The 17,133-nt window shown below is 44.1% G+C and overlaps 3 protein-coding genes and 1 long non-coding RNA gene across 6 annotated transcripts; all 4 read left to right on the top strand.

The window, feature by feature from the left end:
• The first annotated feature begins 508 nt into the window (after positions 1-508).
• LOC103978940 (uncharacterized) lies at positions 509-10,163 on the top strand. Of its 3 annotated transcripts, XR_010485440.1 has the most exons (8): positions 510-1,080; positions 1,195-1,409; positions 6,007-6,241; positions 6,324-6,409; positions 6,573-6,661; positions 7,641-7,905; positions 9,327-9,450; positions 9,575-10,163. XR_010485440.1 is itself a non-coding variant. In XM_009394909.3 (7 exons), the coding sequence occupies exons 1-7, from the start codon at positions 727-729 to the stop codon at positions 9,328-9,330; spliced, it is 1,248 nt and encodes a 415-aa protein (XP_009393184.2). In that variant the 5' UTR covers positions 510-726; the 3' UTR covers positions 9,331-10,163. The 3 variants fall into 3 exon arrangements, 2 of the variants coding, with proteins under 2 accessions (XP_009393185.2, XP_009393184.2); XM_009394909.3 differs by having other exon boundaries at positions 9,327-10,163; XM_009394910.3 differs by lacking the exons at positions 9,327-9,450; positions 9,575-10,163 and having other exon boundaries at positions 509-1,080; positions 6,055-6,241; positions 7,641-8,185.
• A 143-nt stretch (positions 10,164-10,306) lies between these two features.
• Positions 10,307-10,791, top strand: LOC135608168 (uncharacterized). The gene has a single exon (XM_065100734.1). The coding sequence runs from the start codon at positions 10,323-10,325 to the stop codon at positions 10,629-10,631; it is 309 nt and encodes a 102-aa protein (XP_064956806.1). The 5' UTR covers positions 10,307-10,322; the 3' UTR covers positions 10,632-10,791.
• Positions 10,792-12,519: 1,728 nt separating this feature from the next.
• Positions 12,520-13,919, top strand: LOC135608169 (uncharacterized). Its single transcript, XM_065100735.1, has one exon. The coding sequence runs from the start codon at positions 12,626-12,628 to the stop codon at positions 13,745-13,747; it is 1,122 nt and encodes a 373-aa protein (XP_064956807.1). The 5' UTR covers positions 12,520-12,625; the 3' UTR covers positions 13,748-13,919.
• A 669-nt stretch (positions 13,920-14,588) lies between these two features.
• Positions 14,589-15,517, top strand: LOC108952431 (uncharacterized). The gene is made up of 2 exons (XR_001977419.2): positions 14,589-14,953; positions 15,081-15,517. It is a non-coding gene; the product is annotated as an uncharacterized LOC108952431 (long non-coding RNA).
• Positions 15,518-17,133: the final 1,616 nt, after the last annotated feature.

Below are 17,133 nucleotides of genomic sequence, written 5' to 3' on the forward strand. Positions count from 1 at the left end.
GTCCGATTACTACATAACGGGAATCTTAAAGAAAGTTAAGGAACTTCCACACACTAATTCTTGTCATTTTTTGCAAAGCTCAAGGCTATTTTGGGCATCTCATCTCGGCAGCTGACCTGCGGACGAAACGAGTCAACACACGACGTACATAAACAGAGAATTTATACTCACAACATCCATCTCTACGATCGCTCGTACTAGTCATCTACGCGACACCATCATACACCGTTGAATTTTTCCGTACGAACCCATCCCGCCGTTCGTATGCGGCTTGGCGAAGAGGGGCAGTCAGCGGGTCAATTAACGGTCGAGATTAATGTTGGGTATAAAATGAGCGACCCAGATTACTCTGTCGTATAAAGCTTTTTAGGAGCTCGCCCTTAATCGAGCGGCTGCGGTTGCATCCATCTCTCAAACGTGGTCTGTGGGCCCTGTCACTGAGGGTAACAGTGACATGCGGTGACGGGACCTCAACCCTTTGAGAGATTAGGGGAGATATTAAGGGGGCAGCAGTGAGGTCACGAAGGCGGAGTACCACAGTCGACCTCTCACCGCTTTTCTCCTCCGACCTTGAGCCGCTTGCCCACCCAAACCCTAAGAAGCCGCGATCGCCGTTGACGACCTCGAATCGGGGATTCGATAGGACGTCCGCCTAGAAATATAGGGTATTGGAAATCTCTGCCTCGATCCAAAGCCGGTCAGATTCCGTTGCCTAATCCCGCCGATATGGTCGGCTCCGGCGGCTCCTCGGCGGCCCGCGTCAGCGGCACCGACCGCTTCTACAGCCCTCCGGCGATCAGGAGGAAGCTTGAGCTGCAGAAGAAGCAGCAGCAGCAGAAGGAGGTGATGCCGAGGATTCGGCCGTCCGTGGGGGCGACGGCGACGGCGACGGCGGCCGAGGTCAAGGTGGTCGAGGACAGATTTGATCGGGATGATGCCTCTCTGAAGCCCTCTGTCTCAACGTCATCATCTCCCTCTCCTTCTCCCACCCCGCCACCGGCATCGCCGACTCCCGTCGGAAACCTTGACCGGCTGCTCGAGTCCACCACCCCCATTGTACCCGCCCGGTATTTCTCCAAGGTCTGGAAGTAGGCTTAGGTCGAAAGGAGCAGCTTCTCTTGTTTCTGTGGTTTCTATTGATCTGCATTTTGAACTGGGTTCAGATGAGTGATTTGAATTCTCAACAACTGGCAGGCTACTGCAAGGGGATGGAGGAATGGCGACGAAATGGAATCTCAGCCCTACTTTTTCCTTGGAGATCTTTGGGAATCTTTCAAAGAGTGGAGTGCTTATGGTGCGGGGGTGCCCTTGGTGCTAAACGGGAATGATTCTGTTGTTCAGTACTATGTGCCATACCTCTCCGCCATTCAGCTGTATGTGGATACTGGTGCGGCCACATTAAGATCGGGGTATGGATTTATCAACTACCATGTCTAATAAAGAACTTAGTGCTGTTTTCTCACATTGATTGTTTGGGTCAGTAGCTATACTGTTTAGTCATTCAATTTTAGTAAAAGATGCAACATTTCTGCATTGAGCTGAGAGCAAAGTACAGCATTTTGGTGGCAGGAATGATTCCGGTGTAACGATGTTGTTTCTTTTTGTTTGCATAAGGGTACTCCTCATTGGTTTAATGTTTTTAACCTTTGGCACCTGTGTTTATTTTATGTGTTTTTAGCTATGCATAAGGGTACTTATTATCTATTCTTTTCGCATAAGAGTACTCGTTATCTCTGTGCTGTATCTTCCTGACAATCTAGAAAGATCTAACTTCTTAAGTCAGTAATTTCTTGTCAATCTGCATCCTCTAGTTATAATGATTGTTAGGACCAGGCTTGCTTGTTTATGTAGTTATGGTGTAACATTAGATATGTTTTCTTAAGGGAGACTTCTAATCACAACAGAGGATTCATTTTAGTTTCACTTTCCTGTCACAATTGTTTGACAAGTAGTCATCATGGTAAAAATTGTAGAATTTTTTAAGTAGGACATATTGAAGCTTAATGTTTGAATAAGGTGGAAAATCTGTGAGTTCTGCTAGGACAACTACATCATATCATTTATGGTGCTACAAAGCACTTCCACAAAAGCAGGTCGAGCTTTTTCAGGTACCCAGGTCTATCTGATCTTCTTAAACCCTAGATTTGGACACCCTATAATTGGGTTCAGGACATGTTTGGGTATAGAAGTAGGTGGCCGAGTTGAATTCAGGTTTAGATTCTGGTATTTATGTCGTTAATTAGATTCAGACAAGCTAATTACACTTACACCCTATACTTGGACCCTATCAGCATCGCGGTTTCTGTACTTAAAAATTTACATTAGGATCCCTATAGTTCTGAAAGTGAAACAAATAACCTCATTTGTCTTAATGTCGTCAACTGCATTGACGGAAAACACAACACGTCATAGCACATGCTGGATTGGCACAAAAGTGATGGGTAAAACGAAAATTTCAACATCCATTTCGTTTCCAGCATATGAGATGCTGAAATTATTTTTTTTGCCAGTAAAGTTGTTAGAAACAAAAGGGATGTTGAAATTACCTTTTTGTTCATCACTTTCGCGTCGATCTAATACGTGGTGTCACGTGTTGTGTTTTCTGTCAATGCAGCTAATAACACTAGAGCAAATGCGATTATTTGTTTCATTTTTAAAATTATAGGAATCTCAATATAAATTTTTTAAGTACAGGAACCGTAATACTAATATAGTCCAAGTATAGGGGATAATATATAATTAGCCTGATTCAGGCAATCGACACTCCCATCTTTTGTTACACCTAACTGATTTAGGAATGGCAGTGGGGTCGGGTCTTTCAGGTTCACAATCTATTTGATCCATGTATGCACCATGTATACACACCTAACTGATTAAACCTTTAATCAGGTTTGGGATGGGTATGGCCGTATGGGTAGGAAGGTATGCACCCATGTCAAGTTCAGGTTCGGGTACCTATAAAATAGGGTTTGGGTGCAGGTTCAGGTAGAGTTTGTGGATACTTGATCTTCTGCCATCACTATGAAAGTGAATTCAAATTATCATTTTACTTAAATCTTACCAAAGAGGCATGAACATTCAGAAAATTTGGAGCATATTAAATTGACTTGTAAAATTGTTTGAATTCATAGATACATTGTATTGGGATGGCTTATGTCCTCATCTTCTAAGCTCATTCTACCATCATCACATAGACTCACATGTTATGAAAGGTGTGTCTAAAGTGGAACTAAGTAGTGAGGCTGCCAAGGCTCGCCTCAACTGAGACTTCATGTATCAGTGAGGAACACCTGAGGTATCTGCCCTGTATGCCTTTCCAAGAACATCAGGTGTCTGCATATAAGGTGTTCTTTTATATCAGTCTGTATTTCGTCCTAGCCATTCATTGATGCAAATTAGATTAATTTGATCCTAAGTCTCTGATTCAAGCAGTGCAATTGTATGTTTCTTTTTACAGCTAATACAATGCTATTTTATTTGAGGTAGAAAGAAACCTAGATTTGTTTGGAAATCTTATTAATGATAAGTGAAGTTTGTGGATACTTGATCTTCTGCCATCACTGTGAAAGTGAATTCAAATTGTCATTTTACTTAAATCTTACCAAAGAGACATGAACATTCAGAAAATTTGGAGCATATTAAATTGACTTGTAAAATTGTTTGAATTCATAGATACATTGTATTGGGATGGCTTATGTCATCATCTTCTAAGCTCATTGTATCATCATCACATAGACTCACATGTTATGAAAGGTGTGTCTAAAGTGGAACTAATTGGTGAGGCTGCCAAGGCTCGCCTCAACTGAGACTTCATGTATCAGTGAGGAACACCTGAGGTATCTGCCCTGTATGCCTTTCCAAGAACATCAGGTGTCTGCATATAAGGTGTTCTCTTATATCAGTCTGTATTTCATCCTAGCCATTCATTGATGCAAATCAGATTAATTTGATCCTAAGTCTCTGATTCAAGCAATGCACTTGTATGTTTCTTTTTACAGCTAATACAATGCTATTTTATTTGAGGTAGAAAGAAACCTAGATTTGTTTGGAAATCTTATGAATGATAAGTAAACCCATGGTTTTGGATCTGTTATACACTATTTATGCTTAATATATCATCATTTCTGGGGTCATTGAGGTGCATATGTGTCATACCTCCTGCCTCAAGTTCGTGATATCTTGGTACATCAACTAGACTGATAATTTTGGCATGTGTATCTGCTTGTGAACATGTGTAATGGTGTTTGTACATATGATGTTCTAGGAAGTTTTAGCTATAGTTTGAGGATTTTCTTCTACCTGGCACTTGCCTAAGCACCTAGCTGGTTGCGATGACAACAATGACCATCATCTACTGACTTATAATGACAACTTTATTGTTTGTCATGTGAAGAGATATATTTTGCATTTTTTTTCTCTTTTGCACTTTGCTTTGATCTCGTCATCTCTAGGCTTACTATCAGTGACTTAAGCAAGAGTCAGACAAAATAATGGGCAATTAACACTGCTCTTGGTCTTGCATGGCCTTTGGTGTTTTGGTGATTCCACAAGAAATGAAATTATAGGGAACTTCATAACCTCATAGCTTCCCTTGGGTTCCATAATATGTAAAAGATCTTGGGTAAATTGTCGATGGTTTCAGCAAGTATCATGGCAATTTGCAATGCACTTGGATTTGCGTTTTAGTGTTCTGGTCATTCTACAAGAAATGAGATTAGAGGGAACTTCATGTTCTCATAAGCTCCCTAGGGGTCCGAGAATATGTAATTAGTTTCAGGTGTTTCATGGCTTCGTAAAAGGTTTAGGTTAAGAAAATTGTCACTTCGATTTTGGGCAAAAGAAACAAGGTTCAGTTTTGGTGGTGGCTTCCCTTATAGCTTACCCAGTGTTAGGAACGAAGAAGAGGAAAAGACAAGAGAAAGAAGCTAGAGCAGTAGAAGAGAGAAGAAAATGGACATAGTAATTGCATGTCTCTTTTTATTTTCTTGAGCTTTGTCACTCTCTTAACATATTTATTGTACTTATATTCTCATCATATATGGCTCTATTCCTCGAAATTAAGCGTTTTCTAGCAGCAAGCTTCTAAAAGTTCATCCATAATTTGATGTGTCATGTTGTCTCTTTTGATGTGTTATGTTAAATTTTTGGCATACTCATGTCTCTTTTTGTCATGGTGAAGGCCCCAAGTTTTTGTTGGATGTAGAAATGCTTTAATATCTTGGCCATTAGTTAGGAAGCATCTTTACTTGACTTCATTCACATTTTTATTTCTGGCAGGAATGTATAGTATAATAGGAAAATGGTGAGAATCACTATTTTTATATGTCTAGAATCTCATAATGATTATACTTGGTTATCTCATTCATCAAATTGGCGAATTATAGTATCCAGCTAAATAATATGTCCTTGTTACCAAATTGAAGTGTCAAACTTATAATCGGGTCCAAAAATTTTTGGCAAAAATCGAGTTTAATTACCTAAAGTTGGATGCACAAGAGCTTTTCAGTCTAGTTTAGCAGTCTTATTGAGTTATGTAGTACATTTATATTACTTTGTCTAGTCCTTATTTGTGTACTTGGAAGGGTGTATGTAGCATGTCCATAATGACTTTATCTGGTCCTTGACTGTGTACTAGAGGGGTGTCATCTAAGAGTTGATTTTCTATGTATTTAAATAATGCTTAACCATCTAGTTTGAGACCACCAGTTCATAAGCTCAAGTCAGATGATTGTGAAGTTAATAGATGTATATGTAACGTTTAAACAAACCATCTTAAAAGTATAACTAAGAAAAAGGATATTTTACCTTTACAAGGTTCCCTTTGCTGCTATCTTCACTTTACTATTCTTGACCCAGCTATGTTCACTTTTCCAGTACCATAAAGGAGATCTTTTATTTATAAAATCATCATTACCTATATTAGTCGATAAAATGTTACATGTGATTGCTTAGCCATAACTTATAGAAAATCTTGTTTTTTAGTTGACTTTTTGTGCTTATTTTAAGGCGATCTGCTGAGGGAAATGATGGGAATAATTATCTGGATACTAGCAGTGAGGGCAGCAGTGGCAGTGAAGAGAACCACATAAGAGAAACAAGTTCATCCTTGGGCACTACTGGCCATATTGGCCAAGGAGGCTATGTAAATGATAAAAATGATGTTTGTCCGAAGCTAACACTTCCAGCATTCGAGTATTTTGAGAAGGACCCACCTTATGGAAGAGAACCATTGGCTGACAAGGTAAGGTTGGTCTTTGTTAGTTTACAGTTTGAAATATTATAATTAACAAACATTGACACTTTTTGCTGATATACCTGTGTAGATATCAGTTCTTGCCAATACATTTCCAGACCTGAAAACGTACAAGAGTTGTGATATGCTGCCATGTAGTTGGATGTCTGTTGCCTGGTATGGTTTTAAGACTTATTGGCATCACTGTTTGTCATCTGTCTTCAGCTACCTATTTTTGATAAAGCTGCATGCTTGGAGATGTTTCTTTTTCTGGCTGTTTTATTAAGAACCTCCATTTGTTGATACTATTGATTTCACTTAAATGATGTTCATGCTGCAGGTACCCGATATATAGGATACCAACAGGACCTACATTAAAGGACTTGGATGCTTGCTTTTTGACATTCCACTCATTGGCTACTCCTAGAAGTAAGCATCTAATAGCCATTTCTTAAAGCATGTGCACAAGTAGAAACACATTTATTTCACAATTATTGAAGATATCAAATTTGGCTAACCTTACATGAAATATAGTCATACAAACACTATCCAAAAACTGATAAACAGAAGAATGCATTTTACTTATAGCATTTCAAGTTATTGAACCTTTGTTCATTGTTGAAAACTTTGTGTCAGTATTTTTTCCATATAATGCGTTAAGATGAGATCAGTTCATCCACTGAATTAGTCCTTTGTCGGGCTACAGTTCAGCTATTGTCACTTCTAGCATTCACCTTGGCCTCTAGGTTGCCATCTAGTGGGTAAACAGTCTTAGAAATGTTAGGATACACAACCTGGTCAGTGCTAAACTTTTGCATTTCACATAAATGGATACATATACCAATAAATTAGCTATTAAACACATCTTTGTGACGAACACATGTAGTCATCATATCCTATTTTAAGATAATTTTTATTGGCATTGGATTAATATAACTTGAACATGTTTTCCTTGTTTTATGTTGTATCTATTTGATTATTTTCTTCTAGAAATTATTTAAATTACAATCAGCATGAATGTTGCATGCTGATTTTTGAATATCACTATGGAATTTGTCAGCACATGTATAATATCTAACTCAAAAGTTGAACTGAATCTTGATAAATCGGTTGCCTGTCGTCTGGAGTAACACCTTGATGCCTACTCTAAGGTTCATTAAAGACCACTTCTTAAAAGAAGTGTGTGTTATATGCCATCTTAGTAGAAGTTGAGAAGTATAATTAACATAAATGTATCAGAAATCTAGATTTGCCCATGTGTCAACCCAATAGACCTACAAATTGGGTCAACCCATGCTTCTTCCACTGTTACTTCGCCATGTTTGTGAAAAACCTGCATGGAGATTCAATTGCAAGAGCTGTTGTTTTTTCTTTTTCCCACTTAATGTGGTTTGCTCATTTCTGACAGATAATGCCAGTCCGCCTTCAGAGGTTCTTGACTCTTGCACAAACAGGAATGTCAAGAGCTGCAATGACAGGCCTGTGAAACTATGTTTGCCTGTTTTCGGATTGGCTTCATATAAATTCAGGGGGTCTATTTGGACATCCAGTGGTCTGCATGAGCAGCAGCTAGCAAGCTCGCTATTGCAAGCTGCAGACAACTGGCTTCGCCGCCTACAAGTTGATCATCCTGACTACCGTTTCTTTCTTTCCCACTCCAACACATTTAGGAGGTGATCTTATATTAACATTAGTTGTTGCTTTCTAACTTAATGTGCATCAATCTAAGTCTCCATCCCGATCCTGGGATTCAAACACCCATATCACATAGTTTTTGCTCCATGTATCTCGTTACTGTTTCTTACCCCCTCAATTAATATGTTTCTTGTGAAATTGCACGTGAACGCCTGTGTTATATCATAGAAAAAAAAAATAGTTTCAGACAATAAGTTTTTGCAAATTTTACTTGGACTTTCCCTTTTCTTAATGGGATCTAGAATTTGAATAATTTCATTCTTTGTGCTTTTGATTTTGATGTCTGTTGGTGGATATGCATTTGCAACTTGACATAACTTGGAGATCTCATATCTTTGAGGTGCATATTAATGACTCTTGTCCAAGTTTTAGAAACTTCAAGCCTATGAACTTATATAGAATCAGCAAGAGTGGCGCAAGGGCTCCAAATTATATGTGCCCCGTTTTGCCCCCTTCACACTTTCACTGTGACTTGTTATTTTGTATGTAGGTCTAGAGATTGATAGGTAGAAATCTCACTTTCTTTCTTTTGTACCATTGAACTAGATAGAGATCAGTGAGATGACTTTCTGGCAAGTTTGCTGGTTCTCATGATTCGAGACAAAAAAAAAAACAAGGAATTATCATTCTGTTTTGATGTTGTTTTCAAACTTCTGACAAGAAAATTTTGGTTGGAGGAACTCATGCGGTTCTTTGAGGTTGGGATTGTCATCACAAACCTGTACTGCCATGGTAGAGATGGTCCATCCACCTTAGTTGCTAGATATTTAGGTTCCTTGAGATTGTTAATCGAAGGCAGCTGCTGATGGTGATTGTTGGATGGTAAAAGATATAACAAGTTTTAGTTTGTCTGAACTTTTACCTTCTTTACTGATAATTATTTGATTTGGTGATTAATAATCCATAACTTTTTGCTGTTAGGAAAGAACTTAACTTTATCTCATGATCTCAAATAGATTGTCGAACACCTATCAGCAGTCTCTGTCTCGCAGCATCTCATGATGGTAAAAGATATAACAAGTTTTAGTTTGTCTGAACTTTTACCTTCTTTACTGATAATTATTTGATTTGGTGATTAATAATCCATAACTTTTTGCTGTTAGGAAAGAACTTAACTTTATCTCATGATCTCAAATAGATTGTCGAACACCTATCAGCAGTCTCTGTCTCGCAGCATCTCATGATGGTAAAAGATATAACAAGTTTTAGTTTGTCTGAACTTTTACCTTCTTTACTGATAATTATTTGATTTGGTGATTAATAATCCATAACTTTTTGCTGTTAGGAAAGAACTTAATTGTATCTCATGATCTCCAATAGATTGTCGAACACCTATCAGCAGTCTCTGTCTCGCAGCATCATGTATGATAATAATAGTTCATTTATGAAGTGCATGCAGGTAGTTGCGTGGAGTCCGACTGCGCCTCCATGACTCGCTCAGAAATATCATAAAAAGGAAGGATGACGGAGTTACCCCAGTCTCGCTCGCATCATCTTCCACATGCCTTCGGTCCCCTACTCAGGTACCTTTTGCCTGTACATGATTACTGATTCGAAGCTGCCTTTTTGGATCGTCATCCCATTCAAAGAAGCAGTCGAGTGGAGAGAGGTCTCACATTCTTCGATTCCTTCACCCCTCATCCACAGACTACTGGCCCATGGCCGGCGCACTTTTCCTCTCCCGAGTGCTCCAAAGGGGTATGCCTCAAAAGCCTTTACCGCCGCTTTCGGCTGCCGCTCCGTTGTCCTCTTCCACGGCCGCCCCAGGCGCTAAGGATTCTTCCACCCCCTATCTACTCATTATAAGTCCGACGCTGGTCGGACGAAGTGATCCCACTTTGGCACCCACAACCACTACTACCTCCCCATGAACGACGCCGCCGAGGCTGCCGACTGCGGCGGCCGCGCAAACACCGCCGAGGCCACCGAGGGCGGACCGGGCGGCAAGGCCGTCGGGTATCCCTACTCCGCGATGGTGGCTCAACGGGCTCTGTTCGGCTCGCACCGGCGTCGGGCCGGCGGTAGGAAGGTCGGTGCCGGCGACGGCAAGTCGCATCCCAGTCGGCTCAGCAAGGTGTCGGCAGCGGACGATGGCAAGTGAGCCCGCGGTGGGCGTGTAGTTGTTAGGCTTATGGCTAGTTGTTGTCTCTGTAGCGTATGGACGCAGTGTAGATTACCTTCTCGCCACTTAATGCACGAAAAGAATAGGAACTAAGGGCGTGGTTGAATGCTTGAATCGTTCCACCCTCATAATAACCCGTCGCCACCGGGAATCCGCTCCTCCGCCTTCCTGAAATCGCGCGCGCTCCGTTAAAACCAAGCAAAAATTAGAAGCGATTAGTCCGCGATTATATTAAGTTCCTTTTTCCGCTCTCGCCATCTCTTCTCTCCCGCGATGCCCGACTACGACCGGGGCCACAGGAAGGCGGTCTGGGCCCACGGCGCGCCGGCCGGCTCGGAGGCCGTGGCCGCCGCCGCCTGCGGACCGCCGCTGCGGCCCGGGAGGGGGAACGGTAGCCGGATCGGGACCGGCAGTTCCTCCTCCTCGACGGGGGAGTCGTGGGCCGGCGACCCGGAGACGAGGCGGCGGAGAAGGGTGGCGGGGTACAAGGCGTACGCCGCGGAGAGCAAGGTGAGGACCTCCCTCCGTAACGGGCTCCGCTGGTTCAAGGCCCGCTGCTCCGCCCTCGTCTACGGACGGTGACGCGCCGCACCCTCCCGGAGTTCCATCAAAGTACGTCACTCGTTTGTAACGTTTGTGATGAACCAACGTCGTGTCCTTCTTCTAACCACAAACGAATCAAAACAAACCCAAAAAAAGGGAGACTAATTATCGCCTGCCGGTGGCTGTTAATGTTCCTCAACGTCTGTGTTGACTTCTCCTCTCTTATATATTTCTTCGTATTTGTCGCATCGAATCATCGTTATCAATGATGGTCAACTAATTAGGAAAGGGCGGGTTGGGTTGGGCCTTGGTAGATAGATAGATAGATAGTTCTTTGCCCACGTCATCTTGGGCCGCTCGATCAGATCAATCATATATATTAATTAATACACGAATCCCGAGGCAGACCCGATAGGTGACCTTCCAAGCTTACGCTATCATTCTCTTGATTGGACCTCATTCTCTTCGCTCCATCCGATGCGCTTCTATTTACCGTTGGTTTGACCTCTATGCTTGTTGCATCAAATGGACTCGACTGGTAATTGCATGATCTTTGTACATGCTGCATGCTTCAATTAAGCATATCAATTATAATATATATATATGTTCTTAATTAATTATCACCCACCTACATTCAAAGTGGAGGAAATGGAGTTTCCATTACAAAGTGGAAACAACTCACTTTTACGCTACACCTCTGTTACACGGGGATACTACAGGAAGCCTCCTTCCCCTGCCCTAGCTGCTCTGTGATGGATGCCTGGGTCTATCTTCCATTTTGGTAGTGCTGCCCATTAACCGGGATGCATCGATATGCGTGCAGCACGAAAAGGTCAGCATCATGCTGCCTGTCACGGCCTGGGAAAATGGACCCCACCCCACGTTCCCTTCCTGACACCAACCCGCATCTCATACCTTACCCCCCCCCCGCCCCCTTTGCGTTTCTTAAATTGCCCATGCCGTCGGTAATCTCACCCGGGGACTTCCTCGGCACTCGTGACTCCCTTCTCCTTTCTGGGAATGGGGACGCTGGTGGTGACCGTACCGAATACATCGGTCTACGCGGGCCGCTGATCCGCCGTTGTTTCTGGAAAGGCAGTTCTGAGAGCAACCGCCGTAACTGGCGAGGTACGGGAAAGATCAGCCGTGCGATGGGGATCGGACGGAGGAGCAGGCCGGTGGTCCCACCCCTGGGACCGGTCAAGTGACCTCGCGACGCGTGGCTTGTGCTGGAGCGGGTTTCAAGGGGGAAGCTGTCAAGCGGCTCCGCAGCTGGTTGTTCCCTGAGGGAAGGGGGAATGGGGCCCGCGTCGGCTGTCGGGTTGCGCCTGGCGAGCCCATCACCTCCGGCTGGTGGGGTTCGGGCGCGACGGCTACTGGCCGGCACAGTTGGACCCACCGCCGCGCAGGAGCCGTGTGGTCCTCTTTTGCGGATCAGCCTGACGCCTGTCGCGGCTTGCAGCCAATTCCCGCAACTCTGCATCTCGCACCATCATAAAATTCCTCCTCATTTCATGTACTGTAGCACTTTATTGGAAACTGCTCATTTATGAGCAATTTAAGACCAATAATGGCAAACACGCATCGCATGATGCTGTGCTCATTAATGTATAATTTAAGAGGAATGCAATTAGTAGAATCTTTTTATAGCTACTGTTAACTGCTTTTGCTTTGTTATTATAATTATACAATACTACCGACCACAAGACAAGTAAATTAAGATTAGGGCTGGGTAACAATATCATCGATGCACGCGAATCTAAAGGCAATTGGAAGCATCCAAGGGCGCACAGAAGTTGTAGATTTATTGTAGTGTTAATACAATAAAAGAGCTGCTAGCAGTGGCACTTTCGGAGATTCATAAATATCCGAGGGTAAATACGGAAGAGCGCTTCCATCTTCGCTGTTAAGGACTCGAGCAACAGCGACCTTAAAACCCCCCCGCCACCCTCCCCGCGTTCCCCCTTCCTTGTCGGAGACGAAGCTGACCCCGTTCTCCTACTTCGCAAGCGTCCTCCATCCTCACTGACACGATGGAGCTCGAAAACCCTAACAGTGGCGAGACCGAAGGATCCTCCTATTCCCCGAACCCCGGCAACAGCGAAGAGTTCGAGAGCGCATGCTCCACCCCCTTCGCCAGCGCCCCCTCCAGTCCCGGCCGTGGCGGTTCCGTCGGCGGCGGATTCTTCTTCTTCAGCGCCCCCTCCAGCCCAATGCACTATGTCCTCTCCTCCTCTCCCTTCTCCGCCCCTGACTCCCCGTCCGAACCCGCCTCCGGCGACTTCTCCTTCGAGTTCGAGTTCTCCGCTCGCTTTCCTTCGCATTCGATCGCTGCCTCGGCCGACGAGCTCTTTCTCAACGGCCAGATCCGCCCCATGAAGCTCTCCTCCCACCTCCAGCGCCCGCAAGCCCTGGCTCCGCTCCCTGATATCGCCGACGAAGAGGAGGACGAGGACGAGAGGGAGGGCGCGCGAGGCAACCGCGAGGCGGCGGATATCGGCGTCCGTGGGCGCGATCTGAAGCTCCGGAGCCGCTCTGTCCATCGAAGGTCCAGATCGCTCTCCCCGCTGAGGAACCTTCCGTTCCGGTGGCGGCTGCAGGGCTCAGATCGGGAGGAGAAGGGTAAGGATCTGGACAAGACCCCAGATCCAGAGCACATCGAAGCGGAGGAGGCCCCTCCGCCGCCCGTTTCGGCTTCCTCCCGCTCCTCGTCTTCGTCTTCGACGTCTTCATCCTCCTCGTCGGGTCGGAGCTCCAAGCGATGGATCTTTCTCAAGGATCTCCTCCACAGGAGCAAGAGCGAAGGGAGCGGCCACGGGAAGGACAAGTTCTGGCACGGGATCTCCTTCTCAGCATCCAAGGACAGGATGAAACCCACTCCAATCTCGAAGCCGGAGAACCCGCCACCCGCACCCCCGTTGAAGCCGCAGGCGCCGCTTCCGAGGCCGGCGAACGGACTTGGAAGGCGAAGACGGGCTGCGCCATCGCCGCACGAGCGGCACTACACCGCGAATCGGGCGCAGACGGAGGAGATGAGGCGACGGACCTTCCTGCCCTACCGGCAGGGCCTCCTCGGGTGCCTCTGGTTCAGCTCGAGGAGCTACGGCGCCATCCACGGCTTCGCCAGATCCCTGAATCCCGTTCCGTCAAGGTAACCCGTTCCGTCTTCTCTCCGTTATTGCCGTTATTGTCATCACCACCCGAAAGAAGAAGCCAATCGAGTTTGTACAGTACATGGGGGAGCTCGTCCATCTTGATTACTGCGTTGTAGTCCCAAATCCTTCACTAAATTTAGAGAAATCGAAGCCGTCGATGCGGGTTTTATGATTCGCATTCTCGTTGATGCTTCCGATTGCATGTCGTTATGTGACCGACAGGCATCGTTTTCGTTGATGCATGATGGACGTTTGTGTTCTTTTTGGACTCACCCGATGATGGAGATGGATGCGTTTCATTGATTGATAGCCATATCTCACTATCTCATCGACTAACCCTGCCTCTTGTTTTCAGGCCCATCTATCTCAAATGCTATGTGGTTAGGCTGCACCAGGTACTGTCCGATCCAAGAATTGGATGGATAGCCATACTGGTGCATGCTCCATCAAGAATGATGGACCAGCAATTTGACTTGTGGTCTTAAAGAATGATCAAGATCATGTGTTACACGCCATTTTATATGTGACATTATGACCGAACACACTCATCCAAAGCCGAAGAAATGGGGGTAATTCTTTTTTGTTGTACCAGCACTTAGCTGTGTGCATGTGAAAACGAGTCAGAGAGAGAGAGAGAGGCGTACGTACGATGGGCCTAATTCGAAACTAAAGGTTCGAAATGATACATGAGTACCGATGTTAAGATTAGGGTTATGAAGATGACAAATTAGCACTTGAAATTGAAATAGAAGTGCTCATAGCTTGAATTCCTTATAGTCAACATGAAGATTCATGTTGAAATCAAAGTGGTTTGAGATCAATGTGGTTTCTCCAAGAACAAGGCAACCCATTCCTGCAATATATTTCTGTAGAGATGAAGTAGGGCGGCGTAAAACCCTAAACCCATCGCAGGACAATTTTGCCCTTCATAGAGCCTTTGAATCTCACAATAAAGATCGGCCGTTTGCGTTATATTATAGGGGGGGGTGGAACAGTCGAAAAAGGGTTTTCTTCATGTCCATGCTTGATTACCCGCCCGCTTCCAGGATTCTACCATCGGTGGATCGCGCGCGGCTCTTCGTCCCCATCCGTCGGAAACCATCGCTCCTGGGGCTCTCTCTCTCTCTCTCTCTCGGGCTTCGATGCGTGACGGCAGGAGCAGCTGGTTAACTGGTTCGGAAACCCGCTCCTGGTTCCTTCATCGAGGTGAAGATTCGTTGGTTCTTTGATTCTTACCTCTCTGAATTGCTGCTTTGATGCCGATGAAGACTTGATTTTTAGATATCTGATGTTGGTAGACGATGAATCTTTTTTCTTCTTTCTTTCTTTCTAGGGTTTAGGGATTAGCTTCGGAACCCAAAGAATTCGCTTTGAATTTGGTTGTAGGGTTGCGATGAATTCAGAGGGGACATTTGGCCTTCAAAATGCGTCCTTGACATCAAAATAAGCATCGCATACACATGATAGATAGAAGGTAGGAAAGGCTAAGTACTGCTTATGATGAAAAGAATGCCTCTTTGACATCGCAAGTGGGTGGGTGTGGGGGCACCGCCGGCTTGTTGATGATGATGATGAATGATGATTTGGTTTAGAAGAGGTTTATGCATGAAGCAATGATGGGAATCGAGTGTCCCCAACTAATTTGATCTCATCTGCTTCTGCCATTTAGCTGTGATGGAAGGTCTCAACACAGTTCCGTACATACGGTATGGTACGAGCTGTATTTATCGGTCCGGCAGTTTATCGATATACATAACATGGTTTGTGAAAGATGCTGTGTTCCATGTTATTTTTAATTTTTTGTGTATTTTTTAGAATTTTCTCAAAACTCGATACGTATCTATCATCATCTGATGGCTGACATTCACATCACATGTGGGCAAAATCCTATAAAAAAAAAAAAACTTTTTTTTTCTATTTTTTTAAAGATGAGATTATCTCTGGTCTTTGTTTCGTCCATCGTTGCCTTTGCTCCTTACCCAACTTGATCAACATGGTTAGAGCTTTCGGTGTCGATGAAGGATGCAGCATCGATTACGAAGTAGGAGATGGGAAAGGGGTGAGCTACCAAAGGATTAGAAAGCGATCGTGGGAGAGGTACATGGTGAGAATTCAGGATCTAGTGAAGAAGTGTCACACATTGCCAAGGAGGTTTTGCATAGCTTTGACCACGGTTCCAAAATCGATGATTCCAACTTCTCAAAACCAGAAATCGAAATCGAACGGGTGAGGGTCGATTCGAATCGTTAATTTTTATTTGTTATTTTAATTAAAATTAATTTAAAATATAAAAATCATAATTAATTTAAAAATATTATTTAAAATCATAAAATTTTAAATATAAAATAATTAAAAAATTAAAATTATTTTTGAACAATTAAAATTAATTTAAAATTATGGAACCGACGATTCTAATCGAAACTAAAATCGTCGATTTTGATTTTTGAACTATCTTTTCTAGAATTAATATCGAAGAATTAGAATCGAATCGCCTTAGTGTCACGGTCTTAGTTGGAATTGCCGAAGGCCTTGTGGCAAAGGCGCGAACTTAGCTTATGTTACCTAAGACGCGAAGCACCCTTGCGGCAAAGACGCGAACTTAGTTTGCGTTGCCTAAGTCGCACTCCGCCCTTGCGATTTGCATCCACAAAGATTAGCTCACTTGCAACCTCTCGTAGGTCCCGAAGGACCTGTAAAAGAGAAAGTTGATTAGTTCGAAGAACGAGCGACAGACAAGTCCGGACGTCTCGTGAAAATGGGAAGCTTTACAAGCAATTCAACCAACACATTGCGTGCAAAAGAGAATAGAGGGAGAGGGGGAAAACAATGACTTTAGAAGGTTGAACGAACAGTTGCAAGTCCACAAACAGCTGCTCACCGAGTGCCAAGCGCGACAACAAGTTTCCGTCAAGGTAACGTGCGAACTTGCGAAAGATTGTTCAACGCCCGACATTATACCGAAGCTCTATCCAGCCCTATGCCACCCGGGTAGTTCCAAGTGGCTGAGATGGCTGACGTTTTAGTTGTAGCAGCGGGCTACGGAAATCAGCTCGTGGCACGTGAAAACGGAGTCATTTTGAACTGTTTTGAGGCTATTTTGCTCGGTTCAGTGAGCGATCGCACTGTAGCGCTGTAACTTATTCGAACTTACATTTTTACAAGCAAAAGGATTTAAAACCAAGACAAAACATGCTGCCAAGCAGCTGTACATGTAGATAACGGCGACAAACGATTCGTTGAATGGAGTTGTTGCGGGTGCGCGACGATCGTTCGTGACATCAGGTCGATTTCGCTTTTGGCCCAATTTGATTTCGATTCGAATCGAACCATGGTTAGGGTTAGTTGTGCATATTTATGACATCATTGCGTTCCACGGCCCCAAGGTC

The sequence above is a fragment of the Musa acuminata genome, chromosome BXJ2-3, assembly GCF_036884655.1.
Source record: "Musa acuminata AAA Group cultivar baxijiao chromosome BXJ2-3, Cavendish_Baxijiao_AAA, whole genome shotgun sequence".
In the NCBI taxonomy this organism is placed as follows: domain Eukaryota; kingdom Viridiplantae; phylum Streptophyta; class Magnoliopsida; order Zingiberales; family Musaceae; genus Musa; species Musa acuminata.